This window comes from Ambystoma mexicanum, chromosome 10, assembly GCF_040938575.1.
Source record: "Ambystoma mexicanum isolate Mex_15411 chromosome 10, UKY_AmexF1_1, whole genome shotgun sequence".
NCBI lineage: Eukaryota > Metazoa > Chordata > Amphibia > Caudata > Ambystomatidae > Ambystoma > Ambystoma mexicanum.
Window position 1 is genome coordinate 181,875,759 of NC_090932.1, and position 20,878 is coordinate 181,896,636.

At 45.0% G+C, this 20,878-nt stretch overlaps 1 protein-coding gene across 8 annotated transcripts in view; it reads left to right on the plus strand.

The window, feature by feature from the left end:
* The window catches only part of ANK1 (ankyrin 1), a 2,823,483-nt gene that overhangs the window by 1,747,590 nt on the left and 1,055,015 nt on the right, over positions 1-20,878 (plus strand). For all 8 annotated transcript variants that reach the window (XM_069617665.1, XM_069617670.1, XM_069617666.1 and 5 more), the window contains one exon: positions 4,027-4,238. In XM_069617665.1, coding sequence (XP_069473766.1) covers positions 4,027-4,238 — 212 coding nt within the window. The remainder of the gene's footprint in view (positions 1-4,026; positions 4,239-20,878) is intronic.

The following is a 20,878-nucleotide window of genomic DNA, read 5'->3' on the forward strand; positions in this document are numbered from 1 at the left end:
TACATGGCCATCTGCCATCCTCGATGCCTCCGGATGGGATCGGACCTTCTGTCTCAGTCAGGGGTCAGGTTCTTCATCCCAACCTCTGAATCACCATGCCTGGTACTTTAGAGGCTGAGGTGTAGGAATTGGGACCTGTCCAATGAGGTAGTGGAGGTTCTCCTTTCTGTATTCAGGCAAACTTCCAAGGACATCTACAATTGCACTTTGAAAATGTTTGTGCTGGTGCAAGGAGAGGGATCTGTACCCAATTATTTTGCCTACAGCCTTGGTCATATGAGACACTCTAGAAGCAGGTTGCAAATTAGAACAGTGAAAGGCTGTTTGGTGGCCATCTTGATTTTCAAGAGGACATCCAAGGAGGGTTGGTGCTTTGGGATCCCTACAGTGGTGCTACTCCTCTGGGGTCTGGTGAACATGTTCCCACGAGACAGTTCATCGGGCCACCATAGGGTCTGAATCGGATACTAACATTTCTAATGGCTTCACCATTCAAACCAATGCATACATGTTATTTCAGTTTGTTTAATTGAAAGATGGTTTTCTCGGTGGAAATACCATTGGCCAAGAAGGTAAGCAAGCTCCAAGATCTGTCAAGCCTCACTAGCTCTTGTTTTCTGCAACAAGAGTTACCTTGAGAGTACAACATCCTTCTTTCTGAAAGTAGTTTCAGATTTTCACCTGACTCCGAACATTCAATTGCTTGTGATTTACCCAAGGAGGAGATGCTGTATTGTCTTGACCCTAAGAGTGCTTTGAGTTTCTACATTTCCATACTAAGGGAAATGAGAAAATAGGATCTGTTGTTTATTGCCTATACAGGCCCCAACCAGTATGGACACTGCAGTGATGAAACAAATCATTTTGAGATGGATAATACTTTGCATTTCTGAATGGTATAAGTCAGCTCAGAAAGAGTTAACTCTGGGGCCATGAGCACATTCCACTAAAGAGATTGCAATCATGTCAGCTATTCCATGAGGTGTAACCTGTTGTGGACGTTTGCCATACATTACTGCCTGGGCTATATGAACTTCCAGGATGCTCGATTTGGTCTAGTAGTTCTCCAAAATTGCTTGATCTAAATGATGCATCATTGCTCTCTTCCCACCTCTCATCTTATTTCTCAGCTCTCCTGTGGGAGTCTATCTTGCGATGATGAATCCGTTGGAGGATGCCATCAATACTAACAACAAATTACTTACCTGGAGCTAATCTTCTTTCTGGTGGATTGCTCCTCTATGGGTTCCTCCGAGCCATCCCCGCTATAAGCGAGCACTGAAAGAGAATAACAGAGGGGGGTAAACAAAATACGTCAAGGAGCCTTGTGTGCTCTGTTTGTGCTGGAGGTATTGTCACTTTCAGAGCCGACGAACGGACCAGCGGACAAGGTTGATGGCAGGGTCCACAAGGTCCCTGGCTGTGTTTCAAATGTTTCTGATACCAGCTGCGCCGGCAAGTTATTAGCTTTAGATAAGAAATCAGTGGGAGGAGCCATTCATCAGAAATAACTTTTCTCCAGGTAACTAATTTGTTTGTTAAAGGTTTTACATCTTTTTTTATGCTGGAGGGATTTCGAGATTTTTTAAAGGGAAATGGGGCATGGAATAGAATGATTGTTACCACCGTGCATTCGTTATTAGGCTGCAAAAACAGAATGCATTTACGCCTCAGTCAAAATTTAATTACAGCATAAATACATAGGGTTCCTATGGAATCAGCCTGATTTAAGCATCTGCTAAAAGCAGACACATTTCATAGGAATCCATTGTAAATACTGCCTACCGTGCATATATGGAAGGCAGCGTTGACATTTTGCATTACAATTTCTAAAAGAAAGGAATTAAGGCAATGTTTCCTGTTTTTACACGTTTTTGTACACTTCGTAATACAAATGATGGAAATTGCATGAAGTGCTAAAGTAGCTAGTCCCCTTGTGCAATTTACTCCTTTAAAAAAAACGAGCCCTTATAATATGCACATTCCCATCTGTATCTTCCTTAATGGATTCTCAAAGTTGAGGAGTGGATCTGTCATTTTGGAAAATTTCTTAGTACTGACATGTTGATCTGCAATATATTTCAAAACTGGGGGTTAAATGTGGGTTCAGTATACCTTCATCTCTGTCCTTTGAACTGTATACATTATGTGTATAAATTATACTTACTTTATCATATAGAATAAATCAAGTAAATTAGTTAAAAGAGATTAATATAAATAAGTAAAAATACATCAAAAATACCCGTCAAATGGACATGTGTTATGCATATGTTAGGAAAGTGAACGCAGAAATGAATGTGGTACTGATTGTGCAGTTTTTCTATACTGTTCCCCACTCAATAAACAGTACGTGAAGCACCATAACAATCAATACAAAATAATGAAATGTATTAATGATGGTGATACACTCAGTCTTAACTATGTTGGTGTGTGGTGAATAAGAGAGATGCTTATCTGACAAAAGTGTCTTCTATTACATATGCTGGCGAGTACCACATACATGTTGCATTTTATACTGTGAGAAAGAAAGAATTTAGATACAGTTGTATATGGTGAAACTAATGCTGTCATGAATTGTGGCCTTCTGTTACCTTTCCAGCATGATTACGGCTGCAAACTAAAACCCTTCTTCACTTACAGTAAATCATGTGGAGGATCAGGAGCAAACTAAGAAAGCACCTGAGCTGCCATTGCAAGGTTTCACTCTCAGAATTCTTTACAATACCACTTGGATAAGACTGAACATAATGGAACAAAAGTACCATTGTCCAAAGGCTTCGGGCCCTTTGTGAGTGGTTGTACCCAAATTAAGTCTGTGACAGAGGAAACAAGCATGTATCATTTTCTCAAAAGTTTGATGCCTTAAAATAAAAAGGTCCATGTCACAAGAGGAAAGGCTGTGCCTTAAGAACTCTTGGGAATTATTCTCTTAGCTAAAATGTACCAAGAAGTCATCTGCCATTCTGTTAACACCATTGCAAGATTTTAATACAATTCGGATACTTGAAAGCATGCTTAAGCAAGTAAAATTTTGCTATGCTATGTCATGTTATGTTAAGAATCCTTTACACTGCACACATCACTACATAGTTAGCGGTTTTACACCACCTAGCCTTGTCCAGATAGTGGTGTATTGTGCCCCTTTCTGGGTAAAGCAGACTGTGGTCTGTGAGCGAAAGGAAAAGGCGTATAGTTGGTAAGGAATTAGAAGATGTAGAAGAAAGAGACAAACAAATGGCTCGGTACATGGGTATTGAAGAAAGAAGGGTATATGATTGTGGTCACAGGAGAGCATGTGTAGTCAGTTATATTAGTTTACTCAACGTTTGATCAAGAGACGAGTGAAAAGAGCCACCTTGATGTGAAGCAATTGTACGTAAAGGCCCTTTCTAGTACAATGCTGGTGTGGTACTAAAATCAGTCAGATCATGGTTGTGTGATAGCCTTGAGATGTGAACAAGTGTGCCCTAGAAATTTGGAGACTTCTTCACCAGATATATATATTAAACTTCAATCCTGATAAATCTGGAGGGCAATGTGGTGCTGTAAAGCCATCTGATTGAAATTTCTTTCAATAGAATACCTTTATCTCATTCCCGTCTTCTCTACAAGGTCTGATGTACTTGAAGCCAGCGCACAGCACATACAGCTCACAAATCTATGCTGCAAAGACCTTTCCGGCTACACTGGTTAAGCAAGTTGGTATCCTGAAGATACACATGCATCCTTCCCAGCAACACTGTGAGGCAACAATGGCAGTTTACATTGATGTGGACAAGAGATGCACAGTTGAGACAAAACATGCTCAGGATATTGTGAACTCCATGAGGATTATGGGGTTCCTGAAAAGGTTAAGAAGTCCTGTACAGACATTTTGGGACACCCAGAGATTGTTTTGTAAAACCTTTCACAAATAGCACACAACAGTTAACAGGAGTGGGCAAGGCTTGTGTATCTGTTCTATTTTATGGCGGTACAAAACTGCAAAACCTGTGAGTAACTTTTCCTTCTTTCTAATGTTTGCAGAGCTTGAGAGCTTGGTGGAGCTGCAGAAGAAGCGTGTCTGCCGGATCATCACCACGGATTTCCCACTCTACTTTGTGGTCATGTCACGGGTCTGTCAAGATAGTGACCTGATTGGTCCAGAGGGTGGTGTTCTGAAGAGCCGACTTGTGCCAATGGTGCAGGCCACATTCCCAGAAACCGCAGTTACCAAAAAAGTGAAGCTAGCCCTGCAGGTAAAGCATGCGAAATACATTTCCTAGAGATAGACTACAAGAAGGATAACACAAGGCAAAGGGTGCTAGACAGAGGGCCATAGAGGCAGCACACAATGTCAATGCATCATAGGGAGGGTGTCGGAGCCAACAGCTCATTTACAGCTTTGCCACCAGGGATCATGCCGATGTACACTGCTTTAGTGTCATAATTTTGTATCATACATGAAAGATAGGACACAAGCAACACAACTCCTTAATTTAGGGGTCTACAACCTTTGAATCACTAGATGTTTTGGTCTACAACTTCCATCGGCCCTATCCAGCCAAGTCAATGATTATGGATCACAGGTGTCATAGCCCAAAATATCTGCAGAGTCATAGATTTCAGACTCTAATCAAGTATCTCTTGTTACGAGAATTCAAGCTTCTCAGACAAGATGGACTTGGGTTGGGTATGGGCAGCAGGGGAAGGAGGAACTCGAGAGGGGAGAAATAAATAAGGCTGATCGCTCGGCTCAAACCATTTCCTCCCAGCTGGAGTACCCCCTCGATCCCCTCCTCTCCCAACTGATCTCAACTTCTCTGCTACCTCTACAACCTACATGTAATTCTGAGGACATGTCTCCTTTATACAGTGCTTCAATGTTTCCCAGCTGTGTTTGTGATTTATAACTCACATTCATCTTTTCAACGTCACTCAGTAGCATCTCACACCTCCTTTGCAAGCAATGTGAACAGTATTGATGGCTGAGAGCTGAGAAGTAAGTGCCAGTTAAGGAGATGGATCCAGGTGGGCATTGCAGACCAGGGAAGGAGAGGGGAAGAAAAGTCTCAGACACAGGCGGGCATATAACCTGAATAAGAAAAGAATTAGCAAAGCTAATAGTTTTGGTGTTTACTGTTGTTCTTTGCATTTTGCATTTATAGGTACCAGGATACTAGGAGGAGAGCACAAAGTTTCAAAGGAGGATGCAATAAGGGGTGCAGGTGTGCAAGAGAATGAGAAGGGGAATACAGGTTTATAACGGTGTATGGGTAGATAGAGAGGGGTAGTGTGGGTAGGGGTAGAGAGAGTGTGGGTGGATGGCTGAGTGGGTGTAGAGAGAGTGGCGGTAGGGTGTGTGATGAATCCGATGGCGTCATCACTCCTTTCCCAGCGATGACCTCTCCCCATGTGGGCAGGGGATGCCAGGCGCTACCTGATGCTGAGCCTGTGAGCGGCTATGTGAGAGAAGATCACATGGGGGAGGCAACCCTCAGGGGAGTGACACGAAATCATCGGACGAGACATGGTATCCCCCTTTTTCTTTTGAGGATGCCCCTCCATTCCCCATGCCTTAATGGCATATTGTCATAACTCTACTCACACACCCATGAGGGTTACTGAGACTACTTTTCCATACTCTGTATACAAGCCATCAAAAACTGACTTTCCTTTCAAGACTACTGAAAATATTTTCCCAAACTCTGCATACAAGTCATCAAAAACTGACTTGCCTGTCAATAAGAATACTTTCTCAGACTCTATATACAAGTCATCAAGAACTGACTTCCCTTGCCCTCAATACAAAAGTAATGTAACGAGGAAGCTGGGCTGAGTAATGAAGATCAATGTAGACCAAGAGTGCAAGCCGTGCTCTAGTTGTTGCAAGCACATACTTGATGCCGGGACATTTAAACCGCTTAACCAGCTGAAGTGTGTCGACCGAGGGACCGATGGGCTGGTGCGAGGTATGTGAGCCAACCGGCTCGCAGAAGCAGCTGAGGAGAGCAGACTGCAGGAAATGATACGCTGTCAGGATGCCAGAAGAGGTACAAAGGCTTCCAAGCGTTCACAGGTACCGAAAGGCAGCCTCCATGCCGCTCGAGCGTGGAGAAACTCAGAGCAGGTGAGGGGGAGTCACAAGGGGCATAGAAGCCAACAAGCAGAGGCGGCAAATCCAAAGAGAGAGAGGGCAGGACACTGAAGAACTGCTGCAGGCTTGCCACAGGAGAATCAATGCACACCACAGAGAGCTGGTGAGTCCACCCAAGGGAAGCATGGACACCAGGGCATTTTGACAATCCCACCCAAGGTGAATAATAGTAAATGAAGCATATGAGAAAGAACAAGAGATTCAATATTTCTTAAAGAGACAGAACGGAACAAATATAAGAGACTGTCAAGTTTGCAAGTGTGTGCAGTGTATCTATGAGAAAAGCCTTGGCGGGAGAGTTTACAGGCAGATACAAGTTGCAAGTGTGTTCATATGAGGAAAGCCCTGGCAGGAGAGTATGCCAGGCAGATACAACAAGTTGCAAGTGTGTACATACGAGAAAAGCCCTGGCAGGAGAGTATACGAGGCCGACTCAAGTTGCAAGTGTGTTCATATGAGAAAAGCCCTGGCAGGAGAGTATAACGGGCAGATTCAAGTTGCAATAGTTGTGAGGGGTCAGAAATGAGAGACGTGCACAAAGTTGTAATGTTTTCAACATCAGACATCTTTATTAAACAAAAAGGGATGAAGGCCTCTCTGTCCCTATCCTAAAGAGAATTTCCCTACCTAGGAAACTTAAACTAAAGATCAGTATGTGTCTAATCGTCAAACATATGAGCTGTCCCACTGTCCAAAACATACTACTCTGACCCTCACCCTAAAAATGAACACTAAAGGTGCAAGAAAGTGTATCTGACTTATTTTTGGAAAACGGTGTTCACAACTAAGGAAAATAGACAAATCCAATAGAAACAGCTTTTTCCCGGAAAGAGTTCTTGGATTCAGAAAGTGATTTCACTTCCTCTGGATTATTTAAATATTTTAGCAAAATGTCACAATAACTTTGCAAGGGTGGCAAAATTGTCTCTTTCAAATAACAGTTTCTTAAGATTAGCAAGAGTTTCTCGCCCAAACAACAGCTCCTTAAGGATAACAAGAAAAATGCCACTTTCAAATAAGAGCTCCTTAAGAATGGTAAGGATGTCACTTCCAAACAATAATTCCTTAAGGATAGCAAAAATATCTATTTCATATGATATCTTCTTAAGGATGGCAATGTGTCTCTTTCGAACAATAGCGTCTCAAGGATGGCAAAGTGTTTCTTCGTACAACTTTAATTGACTTCCTGATATACTCCCCTGCCAGGAATCCTTCAACTCTTTATGCAATTTTACTGGACCTCCTGGTATACTCCCCTGCCAGGAATCCCTTTCTGAGTCATACAGATCCCATGGTATACTCTCCTGCCAGGTATCCTGCCTCCCAATTTTCACTGTCAAGTGTATTCCTTTCACCAGGGCTTTCTTTTGAATTCACTGTACCTTAATTCAACACAGTTGTACTGCTTCACTGTGTTTCTGCTTCAGTGGCTTGAGGTACTACTTGTTCCAAGCTTCCCGAAACTGAAATCTCATATATGGGGATTTGTTCAAGTTCTGCCTCTTTATACCTTGATTACCACTCCTTTGCTTGGGGTAATGCTTGTTCCAACTTACCCCACCTTGACATTTCATGTATGGAGATATGTTTAAATTCTGTCTTTTTACTTCAGTTGATCTGTATTCAAAATAGATGTTTAATTGTTCCCAGCTCTGTCGGTACACCCCCGGGTCCTCAACGACTCTGAGTGGACTCACTGGTTTACTGAAGAGTTCCCAGGCCATGGCACGCTGTTGCTGTGATATTACTGCTTCAGGATATTCTCTCCTGTACAGCCGGCATCCATTCCGCTCTCTAGGCAGCTCCACACTCACCCGCCTGCACGACTGCTGTCCTGCTGCACAACCGTCTTCCCGGTAGCTTCTTCATTGCTGCCGATCTTCCAACGGCTCTCTCTGGGTGCCTGCTGCGTCCCTGCCAACCTTGCGGTACACTGGTACGTAACGCCTGCGAGTGGCGGGATAAAAGTGCCTGCTTCCTCCAGCGTGGTCTGTCTCCACATAGTGTCCCGCTTCAGCTCTGCCTCTCTCGTCTCCGGGTCTGCTTCTTTCTTCGCCGGGTTCCTTTGGGTAAAAGCAGACAACATTTTTAAATGTTGCTCTCAACCTGGAGCTTCTCAGAACAACTAGCTGGCATATTTGGCTTTCTTTTGATCCTTATCAACTCTTTCCTCCTCTTCCTCATCTCAGTACTTGAGGCTTTCTGGGAGTTGAAGTATGTATAATGTCTATGACTTTCAATGTGCTATTGCTCAGGATTTCTGTTCAAAGAATCATTAAAGACAGGAGTTGTTAAAGGAGTGTTATTATTATATGCTGCATGAATGAGGTTTTGCCTAAGGTGATTTTCAGCAAGGAGTATGGGGGTTTTACAACAGGAAGGACTTGTATAGTGACAACAAGTCATCAGAAATGTAGTAATGATGAAGTATTCTTCATTATAAAGGGAATAATAGCACATCTCTCCCGATGGGTCACCACCTTTCCGCGACAGCTGTCCCCTCCTCCCTCATAATACCATCCCAGGGCAGAATCAGGTTGAGGCTGCCTTCCCCTGACCACATAGGAGGAAATCCTTGTTGGGGAAATAGTGAAGACGCCATAGGAATCATCACAGAGTATTCATATAAGAAAGGCCGGGCAAGAGAGCATACCAGGCAAGGTCAAGTTGGACAGTGTGTAAAGTACATCACATGAGTAAGTCCTGATAAGGATACATCAGGAATAGATAAAGACTGCTGATATATACTAAAGAGGAGAAGAAACCTGGCAGAAGAGTACACCAGGTATCCTACCAAGATTCAGACTAACAGCCAAGTTGTCTTGCATACCAGTTGTGTTGTTAATCAAAATTGTGTTGTTGATCAAAAGAAACTCAAGGAACTGATATTCTTAAAAGTATAAAGCAGAGTGACGAGAAATACAGAGAAAGGGAAACATTCTTTGGAACTGTGAACTTTATCCTTCTGGAACCTTTGTGTTGGAGTTGCGCATTTTCTTTTTTTGAAAATTTGTACACTTCTCAAGGCCAAAGATATTTTCCCTATTCACCCTAGAGTTGAATTTTACAGAGGGCTAGAATAGTACTTTGGACACAGGAGATTTTACTTTGGAAGAACAATGGTCTCTGGGGTTGCTCAGAGCAATGCCAGAGGTTAAGATGAATTCTAAACCTTCCAGCCATCACCTCTTTTGTTTTGCTGTAGTCATCCCGAGTGGGACGGTTATGCCCAGACATGGGTCCCGTGCCTACTGTGCCTAGAGACCCAAGCTACTCCTCACTGAAGAGGCCCAACAAGGCCAAAACCTGTTTGGGGATGCTTGTGGTCTCGTGCAGAAGGGATGTGACCAAGCAGTTCAGGCTGGACTGCCCCTTTTGGGGTGGGAGCAAGCCCGATTTGCATATGTTATTTCCCCTTTTGTAATGTCTTGGCAGGCGAAGAATGATGGTCTGGAGGGTTTCCCAAACCAAAGACAGATGTTAAGGATTAATTCTAAACCTTCCAGCCATCACCTCTTTTGTTTTGCTGTAGTCACCCCGAGTGGGACGGGTATGCCCAGACATGGGTCCCATGCCTGCTGGGCTTAGAGACCCAAGCTTCCCCTCACTGATGAGGCCCAACAAGGCCGAAAAATGTTTGGGGATGCTTGTGGTCTTGTGCAGAAAGGATGTGAGCAAGCAGTTCAGACTGAACTGCCCCTTTTGGGGTGGGACCAAGCCTGATTTGCATATGGTATTTCCCCTTTTGTAATGGCTTGGCAGACTGAAAACAGATGGTCTGGAGGGTTGCCCAGAGCTTTGCCTGTGGTTATGATCTATTCAAAACCTTCCAGCCATCACCTTGTGGTCTTGTGCAGAAGGGATGTGACCTAGCAGTTAGGGCTGAACTGCCCCTTTTGGGGTAGAACTAAGCCTAATTTGCATATGGTTTTTCCCCTTCTGTAGTGGCTTGGCAGGCTGAAAAACGATGGTCTGGAGGGTTGCCCAGAGTTTTGCCCGTGGTTATGATTAATTCAAAACCTTCCAGCCATCACCTTTCTGTTTTTCTGATTATCAAATAGCCACATGATAAGGAATGTATTATTGAAGTAGCCACAGATGAAACAATCCTTAACATTAAGCAAGCAATCGTAAGTTAGTTCCATCAACCCATCGGATGCCAAAGGCTCCTTTTCCAAGGGCATCCTTTGCTGGATGCTTTAAGATTGACAGATATGAGGTAAAACCCAACAGTAAGTTAAACTTTGTAGTTAAGACCGCTATAGACCTCCCACCAGTAACTGCTTTAGGCATAAAACCAAGCCTCAGAAGGCCCACTAGGATCCCTGCATCAAATGAAGATCTAGGGGAACCTGCAAAGCCCAGTGACACACATAATCAAACAACTCCAACAGCGATAGGTAAACCTCGAGAAGCGGAATAAAAAGTATTTTCCTTTTCAACCGATCAGAGAGAAGGTCCCATTAGGAACTCTAATCTTTGTGCTTTTGAAAAAGACATTGGGCCTCATTACGGGTCCGGTGGTAACCCTGCCGGTGCTACCGGCGGGGTGCCGCCAGACCCGTAAAAATGTACTGTCACCTGTCTTCCCGGTGCCACTGGTTCATTACGAGTCCGGCGGCCGGGAAGTCAGGCGCCAGTATATTTCCTAATCCTCATTCTCATGGGAGTGGGGACACGGAAGCACCGGCACCGTTGTTAACAGTGCCGGTGCTTCCGTGAAGGGTTTGCCTACCGCGACCGCTGCGCCCAGCAGGGTCAGACCTGTCGGGCACATCGGCTCCGGCAGGCAAACGCGCAGTTTCCTGGTCCGGAAACAAATGTGCCATTAAGCTTGCCGCCAGACTTGTTTCCGGACCGGCAACAATGTGATGAGGCCAATTGATTTTTTTGGCAAAGAATATACTACTGAGATTCCCACCATAACAGAGGACCCAGAAATGGCCACTATAGACAATTTATTGACGCAATTAACAGCCCACCAGATCCCAGCCGAAATATGGTTTCGGGCCATGCTGGATCAAATTGTTGCCTCTCAACAGAGACCTATCCTGCCCCTCAAAGTGTTACAGCCTTATAGAGAGGCAGAAGACTTGGGACATTTTTTCCTCCATTTTGAAAGGGTTAGCACAGCAATTCTGCTGGGTCGGCGACATAAAAATGTGTTAGCTGAGTCCTCTATTAAGAGGAGAATTTCAAATTTCATACCAACTTTTGAATTCTTTGGTAATGGCCACATTTAATGAAATAAAACAAGGATTATTACAAAGGATGGGCAAAACAGATGACTTCTATAAACAAAAATGAGGGGAAATCAAACGGAACCCCAGACAAACACCTATTGAATTGGGGGCAGGAGTACAAAACACCATCTCGTTATGGCGCGGAAAGAAAACCTTACTTGAAGTATTAGAAGCTTCAACAATTGAGCAGTATGTACATTCCTTGCCATCTTACTTACAAAGGGCAGTCCTTCAGTTAAACAAACCGAGTCTAGCAATGACTGTAGAGACAAAATTACACAGAGGCCAATAGACATTTAAAAACAATCCACTGGGGTGATGAAATTAAGAAAGATCAAAAGGGCCTTCCCTGTCTCCTTTTTTCCCCAGGAGACAGAAGACCCATAAGAGACAGGAGTCAAGAGAGTGGGCCTTGTTACAAGGTCAGCAGTAACCGGCTGGTGCTACCAGCGGTTGCCGCCGACCTCGTAACACCGTTTCCACCGCCTGATATCCCAGTGCCGCCCAGACATTACAAGTAGCGGCAGCCCGGGATGTCAGGCGGCGGAAACTGTAAGTCCCCATTCCCGTGGAGTCACATAGGACTACACGGACATGGGGTCACGGAAGCACCAGCACTTGCTAACTCTAGAGAGAGGGGGTAGGATGGGTGGATGGGGTAGAGAGAGGGTAGTTGTGCGTAGGGGTAGAGAGAAGAGGTGGGTTGTAGAGAGAGTGTGGGTAGGGTGAGTGGGAGTGGGTAGAGAGAGTGAGGGTAGGTTGGGTGGCGGTAGAGAGAGTGGGGACAGGGTGGGTGGGATTGAGGTAGAGAATGGGGGAAGGGTGGGTGGGGTAGAGAAAGTGGGGGTACGGTGGGTCGATGTGGTAGAGAGAGTGGGGGTTCTGCGAGTAGAGAAAGGATGGGTATGTAGAGAGAGTGTGAGTACGGTGGGTAGGGGTAGAGAGGGTGCGGGTAGGGTCGAGAAAGTGAGGGTGGGGGTTGGAGGTAGAGAGGCTGGGGTTGAGTGGGTGGGGTAGAGAGAATGGGGGTTCGGTGGGTGAGTGGGCGGTGGTAGAGAGAGTGGGGGTGGTTGTTGTTTATTGGACTTGTCGAAAGTAGCCCAAAATAGCATAAACAAAACCCAAACAGCACACTTAATGTGGCTGGGCTGGGTGGAAGTAGAGAGAGTGGGCTGGATGGGGGTAGAGGGAGTGGGGTAGAGAGGCAGCCTCAGTAGGACCAAAGAACAGATCTGTGTTGAAAGTAGCTCAAAATAGCACACACACACAATTTCCTTCAGAAATGGGGTTTTAGTAGCCCAATTGTGTGTGAAATAACTCAAAATTGTTTGTAGGGGAAATAGCCCAAAATAACCTTACAAATCACTGCGCAGCTGGGAAATGAAAAGCCCAGCACCCAAATTCATTCTTATAAAACTGCTGATTCGAGCAAATAATGTTAGGGAACTCATCATTAGGTGCATGAGTTTGGGAAAAGAAACTTTAGTGATTTGCCATTTTCATCCTGTGGCATTGCTGGCTGTTATACCAACCGAATATTCATAAGTCAGTGCCCAACTTGCCCGCCTCAGTCAAAAGAGTCTGGACACGTCAGAACCCCCCGCCCCCTTCCCTCCCTCTCCTCTGTAACAATGGTTTTGGCAAGCGGCACAAAAATGTGCCAAAGCCAAAAAGGAATTTTTATCAAAGACAGCACATTCAAATTAAAGTAGGATTCACCTGCATGGGATATTCTACAGAGACACAAGCTTGTCAGTTCATTTCTCCTTCGACAGACAAGTCTCCAGAAGAGTTTGAAAAAGGTTTTTTGATAATAGTCATTGTTTTTGTGAACAGGAGGGAGCACATGCAAAATTAAGGAAGTGTCATTATATAATCAAATTTCTTTTCATTTTGGGGACAGGTTATTACTTCTTTTGCGATAACGAGTGTAATCAAGGAGAAGAGTATGTTTTGCTTTTAGCTAATTGCTTTGAGTGAGAGTTATTAAGGAAATAATGTGTGCATTTGGAAGATTTGCTTTAAAAATACTCTGAAAAGAAGGCACTGTTGGTGCTTTCTGTTGGTTTTAGGGATGTTTGAACGTCTGTGACCTTTTCACATTTTGCTTTCCTTTCATGTGGTACTACTTGCTTTCACTGCTTAATTTCCTTTAACCGTTAATATGTGTGAAATGCAGTACTGCAGAGCTTTTAATCTCCATTTCAGTTGTTTGCATGATTTTTACAACATCATTTCAAATGGATTGTTTCTTCCCACGTATTGCTCATCTTTGATATATTCGTAAGTCTGCTTGCAGCTTCGGCAGCTTTTTTCCCATAGTAGAAGGCGCAGTGTGTCATCGAGTCATTGCCCTCAATGGCCTCCGTCCTGTCCTCCTCTGTGACGTCGACGCTGGTATAAGTAGCTCATTCTAGTTCCTTTTTTCCGCATGCTCAGCACCCTTCGGACGATTCCTCACCTCAGTGATTTTTTCATTGCATTTTTTATTGTCTCGAAGGTTTTCGACGATGTCTACACCGAAGACTGGTTTTAAAAGGAGTTCCGATTGTGGAACAAAAATGTCCATTACGGACCCACATCGGATCTGCCTTTGATGTTTGGGTGTTGGCAATAAAGTCCACGTCTGCTGTGTTCTGTCAGTCGATGACTGTGAAGGCCTTGAGGGAGAGGAAGGGGAAACTCACTGCAGGTATGCCCCTTTCTAAATCTCCTTCATCCACCCCTTACAAAAAGAGTTCGTTGGACGAGTCCAGGGAGGTTTCCCCTGTGAAAAAGTGCTCCAAACGTTCGAAGCGCTTGAGATCCAGGTCTTCTCATTCGTCCTTGTTGTCCTCACACAAAAAAACGACATACTCCTCTCCTGCAGAAAGCGGGTAAACTTTCCCAGCAAGTCGGCCTCTCAAGCTGACTGAGAGAATATTTGTCTGTAGATGCTGGAAGAGTTTTAGAAGGTGGCCTCAACTGCCCCTTCGAAGGAGCCAAGAAGGCGTCAGACCCCACCACTACTAGTAAGGCTGGCAGGGCATCTATTGAGACCACTACTCGCGCGCCTAAGAGCCTGGGCAGCAAGTCTCCTTGACTTTGGTCGAAGGAGACTTCATCTCCTCATGAAAAGAAGTCAAAACATTCCTTTTCGACTTCTTTAAAGGAGAGTGCGCCAGGTCCGACCAGTGTTGTCCTCAAAGCAGTTGAAGTCGTCAAAACCTTTGACGCCTTCAATGCCATCGACATCCTCAAAGTCTTTGAAAAATAATTTTTTAAGTCTTACAAGCCCTTACCTAGGATGGACTTTTTCTGGTCCATGGGGTCGATTTTCAAGGAAGAAGAGGAGTAGAGGGATGTGCCTTTTGGTCTGGAGTTTGGTACTCCTAATGTACCTGAGGAGTTAATCTCAGAGGGGTCCAGAATACATCTTACCAGAGACAGATATTTCCAGTCCAGATTCTGCTGGTCATGCTGACCCTTCTTATAGATCAGTTATGGGCAGAGTCGCAGACAATCTGGGCTGGGGAAAGCCAGAGGCAATCTTTGAAAAGGATGATCTCACAGGCATCCTAGATAGAGATTCTGTGTTGGGAGCCTGTGTTGCCACTTCACACACCATTAAGAACCAGGGTGTTGGAGAACTGGTTAGGTTAAAACCAGATACTACACCAGCTGTTAACAAGGATCTGGCAAGAAAATATAGACCCACCTCACCTCTATTGATCCAGGTTTTCTGTCTAAACACCCCACTCCTGAGAGCTTAGTGGTTCAGGCAGCCACTTCCACTAATAAGGCGGCAGCCTACCCGACTATCCCCCTAGATAGGGATGATAAAAGGTTTGATACCTTAAGGAAGAGGGTGTTCTCCACAGACAGCATGGGCTTGAAGGCCATTAATGTGACTTGTGCTCTGGCCAAGTAAACACACTCCTTGTGGGATGTAATGGCTTGGGAAGTGGACCATATCCCTGATGAGGCACAGATAGAAGGTTTTCATAACCTGGTACAAGATGGTAAGGATGCCATGTGCCTGTCTCCAATTTGGACTAGATTCTGCGGATTGCATAAGCAGAACAATGGCAGCAAGTACTGTCATCAGAAGATTTGCATGGCTGAGAAAATCAGGTTTTGCAGCCGAAGTACAGCCTAGAGTTTTGGACATAACATGTGATGGCTCTCGGCTCTTTGGTCCCAAGGCAGATGAGAGCCTGGAGAAATTACAGGCGTCCAAGTTGGCAGCTGAGTCTCTGGGAGCAGCGATACGCCAGCCTCAACAATCACAAGGGTCTTCTCACAGTTGGAAGGGTCGGCCCTTTCATTTTTATTCCTCAATTTCAAAAGGATGAGACCAGTTTGCACAGGGGTCAAAGAAGAGCACCTTGTGGTTTGCAAGGACGAGGAGGTAAAGCTCCCCTCTTAGATTCTACTTCTTTCCCCTCTGCCTCAGCAAAAACCCCTTTGAGTCCTTGGTTCACAGGACTGTGGTGGGGGGCAGGCAGACTCAGCATTTGGAGAGTTGGTGGGGCATAACCTCTGATCTAGGGCACTGCAAACAGTGGCTCACGGCTATTGCCTCCCTTTTCTGAAAATACCCCAAGATTGTCCACTGGAAAGCCAATTCTTGAAAACTCTGGATCTACTCCTCCTACGGGAGATGTTCACCCTGTTAGAGAAAGGTGTGATCTGTGTCTGTAGAAGAAAGGTTTCAAGTTTGGTATTTGAGACGCTTGAACAAGTTCCTCAGGAAGGACAAGTTAAAGATGGTTACTCCTTTACAGATTCTTCAGGCCCTTTGACTCCAGGAGGATTGGTTGATGTCATTGGACCTTCAGGATGCTTACTTTCATGTGCCAATTTATCCCAAGCACAGAAAGTACCTGAGGTTCACCATTGGTGTTTCTCATTTTGAATTTCGATTTCTGCCTTTTCAGACTCAACTGCACACCAAGGGTCTTCACCAATCTGATGGCGGTGGTGGCAGCAAGTCTAAGGAGGTGGGGATTCACATCTAACCCTACCTGGACGATTGGCTGATCAGGGCTTGCTCCCCCGAGCAGGCTCAAGATCATCTCGGCTATACTTGCCACTTCATTCACAGACTGGGCTTCTCCCTGGGCTTCTCCCTGAATTTCAAAAAGTCCCAAGAAGTCCCGCTTGACACCTTCTCAGAAGCTTCACTTTATTGGAGCAGTGCTGTACTTGTCTGCGGGAAAATCCTCACTGCCTGAATTGAGAGCTCAAGAAGCTCAAGATCTTCTGCAGATGGTCCAAACATTTGAAAGTGCTCAGTATCTGCAGGCTTTTGTTTTCCTGAGGTTGCTTGGTCTCACGACATCCTGCAGTTCTCTGGTGCCAGAAGCCTGTTTAAGAATAGGTCCCTTCAGTGGGCCCTCTGTTGCCAATGGTCACAGTTCTCCAGCAGAATGACAGACCTTCTTCAGGTCTTTAACAAGGTTGCACAGGATCTCCTCTGGTGGGCTTGTCAGGAGAATGTGATGAAAGGAGAACCTTTTTGGCAGCCATGGCTGGAGATAACGGTTGTGACAGACGCATCCCTCACAGGTTGGGGGGCTCACATGAACAACCTGATGATCAGCAGTCGTTGGTCTCCTTTGGAGTCCAAACTTCACATAAATCTTTTAGAGCTGAAAGCTATCAGACTAGCGCTGATGGCTTTTCTGCCTTCTGTACGGGTGAAGACTGTCCTGGTAATGACTGACAACAGTGGTTATGCATTACCTCAACAAGAGAGGAAGTATAGGGTCACTGCCACTGTGCAGAGGCAATGCAACTCAGTGTGGGTCATTACGGTACAAAATCTCTCTGTTGGCAGTTAACATAGCCATAGAAAAGACATTGGCGGACGTTCTGAGCAGGCAGAGCACTGCTTCCCATGAGTGGGAGTAAGCTCAATAAGTTCTTTGAGAGATCTTCAACCTTTGGGGAACCTCTCAGGTGAATCTGTTGACATCCAGTTTCAACAGGAAGTGCGACCTGTTCTGCTACAGGGAATTTCCTCAAAGATTAACACTGGGGGACGTGTTCATAATGGACTGGGAATTTCCACTCCTGTACGCGGTTCCATGAGTCCCAATTATTCCTCATGTTTTCAGGAGGTTGAGGAAGTTCAGGGAAATCCTTGATCCTGATTGCTCTAGATTGGGACAGGAGAACGTGGTACCCAAACCTTCTAGAGATGGCCCTCTACCATCTAATTCGTCTTCCTGAAAGAGAGAACTTGCTCTCACAAGTGGGAGGTCTCCTTCTTCATCCAGAAATCAGTACTCTGAACCTTCAGGACTGGTTTCTGAGAGGGTAAGATACAAAGATTGGGACCTTCCAGAAGATTTAATGGAGGTGTTGCTTACGGCCAGAAGGCCAGCAACTAAGTCTCTGTACCACTGCCATTGGAACAATTTTTGCAGCTGTTGTAGGGCTAAGAATATTGATCCTTTTATATACACTCCATCTGTGTTTTCATTTTTACTGCATCTGGCCCTTCAAGATGGCCCATCAAGGGCTTCAGGTTTCAACGGTTAATTCAGTTTCTGAAAGGACTGACAAATATATTTCCTCCTGTCCCTTTTATTGTACCGGTATGGGATTTGAATTTGGCGTTAAAGTGCTTAATGGGAGCTCCTTTTGAACCCTTGCATTCTTATCTACTCAGAATGCTAACCCTTAATACTATCTGTCTAAAAGCAATTACATCGGCCAGCAGAGTGAGTGAGCTTAAGGCTCTTTCTTCTAAACCACCTTTTGCTACCTTTTTTAAGAATAAGGTGGTTTTGGAGGTACATCCCTCTTTCCTACCTAAAGTGATATCGGAATTCCATTTAGCTCTGAAAATTGTGTTGCCTGCTTTTTACCCACCTCCTTGTCCCTCTGAGGAGGAGGAGAGGTTGCATAATATAGACCCAAGGAGGGCCTTAAGCTTCTATATTACTAGAACATCCAAGGTCAGGCAAGATTAGCAGCTCTTTGTGGGCTACTCGGGTCACAAATTGGGATGAGCTGTCAACAAGTAGACCATCTCTCGCTGGATAATTTGATGCATTGCTGAATGCTATACTTTGGCTGGCAAAGACCTGCACGATGGTATGAGAGCTCATTCCATCCGAGGGGTGGCCACTTCTTCAGCTCTTCAGAGAGAGGTGCCGGTACAGGACATATGCACAGTTTCAGCAAATATTATTGCATGGATTCTTTGTCTAGTCAGGAGGCAAGGTTTAGCAAAGCTGTGCGTCACTGCATTAATGAGCAACACATTCTCTTTTCCCACCTCCTTCATCATACTGCTTTGGGAGTCCATCAAAGATGAGGAATACGTGGGAGGACACAATCCATTCGAAGAACATATTACTTACCCGTGGCAATGTTCTTTTGACTGGATGTTCATCCCACATACTCCACATCGCCCTGCCATCCAGCCCCTCTATCTTGGCGAGAATTTCTGTATTTTACACTTTCCTTTCAATGGATTACCTTTCTCCCGCATATTCCTCATCAGATAGATACTGCACGAGCTGTTGGGACAACCTTTAGACAGGAGGCGTAGTGCACCTTGACTCGGCCATCGATCCATCTTGCCTTGATGCAGTGGTCGTCGGCTCCGGCCGTTACATCGGTCGTTGTACATGTACTGCCTCACTACGTTCCTGTACCTCAGTTCCTTTTTTCCACACGCTCAGCATGCTCCTCAAAGAACGCTGCTAATCCTTAGCTTTTTTCACTCTACATTTAGTAATATTGTATTTTCAAAGCAAGTTTGACATGTACATGCCCAGAGTCTCTGGATTCAAGCACTGCCGTGACTGCAGCTCAAAAATGTCTATCACAGGCCTGCACGACATCTTAGTGTGGTATCTCAGTGCCGGTCATGGCACCGAGGGCTGTGGTTCCTGCAGCAAGATGAATCTGAAATCCCTCAGGGAACGGGCAGCAAAACTCACGGTAGGCCGACCTCCCTCAAAATCTCTGGCACAACCATTCAATCATCAGAGGTCGAGACAGAGGGGTCGACTCTAAAGAACTAAAAGAGCCATCGAAAAAAGGCCAAGAAAAGGTCCCATTCCCATAGCCACTCATCCTCTTCCTTTTCCTACAAGAAGAAACAATGTCAAGGCCATCAGCACAGGTCCGATTCTTTGGACAATCCCGGTAAGTTGTCAGCAGGACCGACATCCACGACTGAGTGCGAGGAATTCAAGGAACAGATGCTAAAGATGTTCCGTAAGGCAGCTGCGGACACAGGTGAACAGCCATTGATGCAGCAAGCCCCGGTGGCTTCAGCGGCGCCCGGTAATCCCAGCCCCACGCTGTTCTCCATTACCACACTGCCGGCGGCGGTGGAGCCATCAGGCTCCGCACCAATCCTTGTCACTGCACCTACGGCACTGATACCCTCTGATGTGCACCCGGTGCTGAGGTCTCTCTCAGTGCTGAATGCAAAGCCGCCAACGTTATCGATTGCCATCAAGCATTTTTTTATGCCTAAATCCAGGACCAAATTTTTCGGCTCCATGGCAGATATTTTCGGCGCCGCAGATGACGACGACCAGGGTGGCTTTGATCCTACTTACTCTGGTGCTGGAGGGATGGATTTTTTCGTCGATCTTGCAGATCTGGTGGCACTCGCTGAGTGTCATGTGTCACAACATAAACGTCTCTTTGGGAGAAATTGGATTTTTAAATCAAAACTTGACTGACAAAACATTAAACAAAACAGATGGGGAAAACAATGTGCTACCTATCCCTAAGGAAGAACACCATAACCCTAGCAGGAGTGCATGTCCATAGATGGCAGATGATGCAACGCCTATCTAATAGGGATAGATAAAGAGGAAACTGTCCCTCAATACTACCAATTGTATGGGTAAATCAAAATTTCAATAAAATCCTTTTTCACAAAAAGGAGCAGCAGCCTGCAGCACACACAACCAATGGAATATTGCGAACAACAAGACTTGTTATTAGATCTTATAGAGATAGCTGTATAGCTTGCATAGGGGTAGTTGTGCCGTGGGATTTTCAAAAGTATTTTATACACCCTTCGGCATCAATTTTGCCGCATGCAAATGGTTGTGTATGAAAGATTCGGTGTGTTAAAACCTGTACCCATATCTATGGGACAACCTTAAAAGGTTCACGTTGTGTGGGTAATTAGGTGTTATCTCTGTTAGAATGTATCCCCCATGTCTTTTGTAAAGGTTTGAACTAACCAAATACAATTTTAAAAAAAATGTATCCCCCGTAGTTGTAAGGGATATCTAAATGGTCATGGGAGCACCCAGAACCAAGAGGGTCGACCGGTTTCGATGGTTCAATGTGGTTACACATCTTCTTCAGGACCAATACTTTGTTCTGTAGTGTATACGTCTTCCGGCATGTCTCATAATGAGGCAGCGTGGGCGAGCTGCTCTGTCCCCTGTAGGGAGACACAAACAAGAAATGGGAAGCTGGGTGTCAATCAACCCTAGAGTTGGTCTGGAATGAACAGAAAGCAACTATT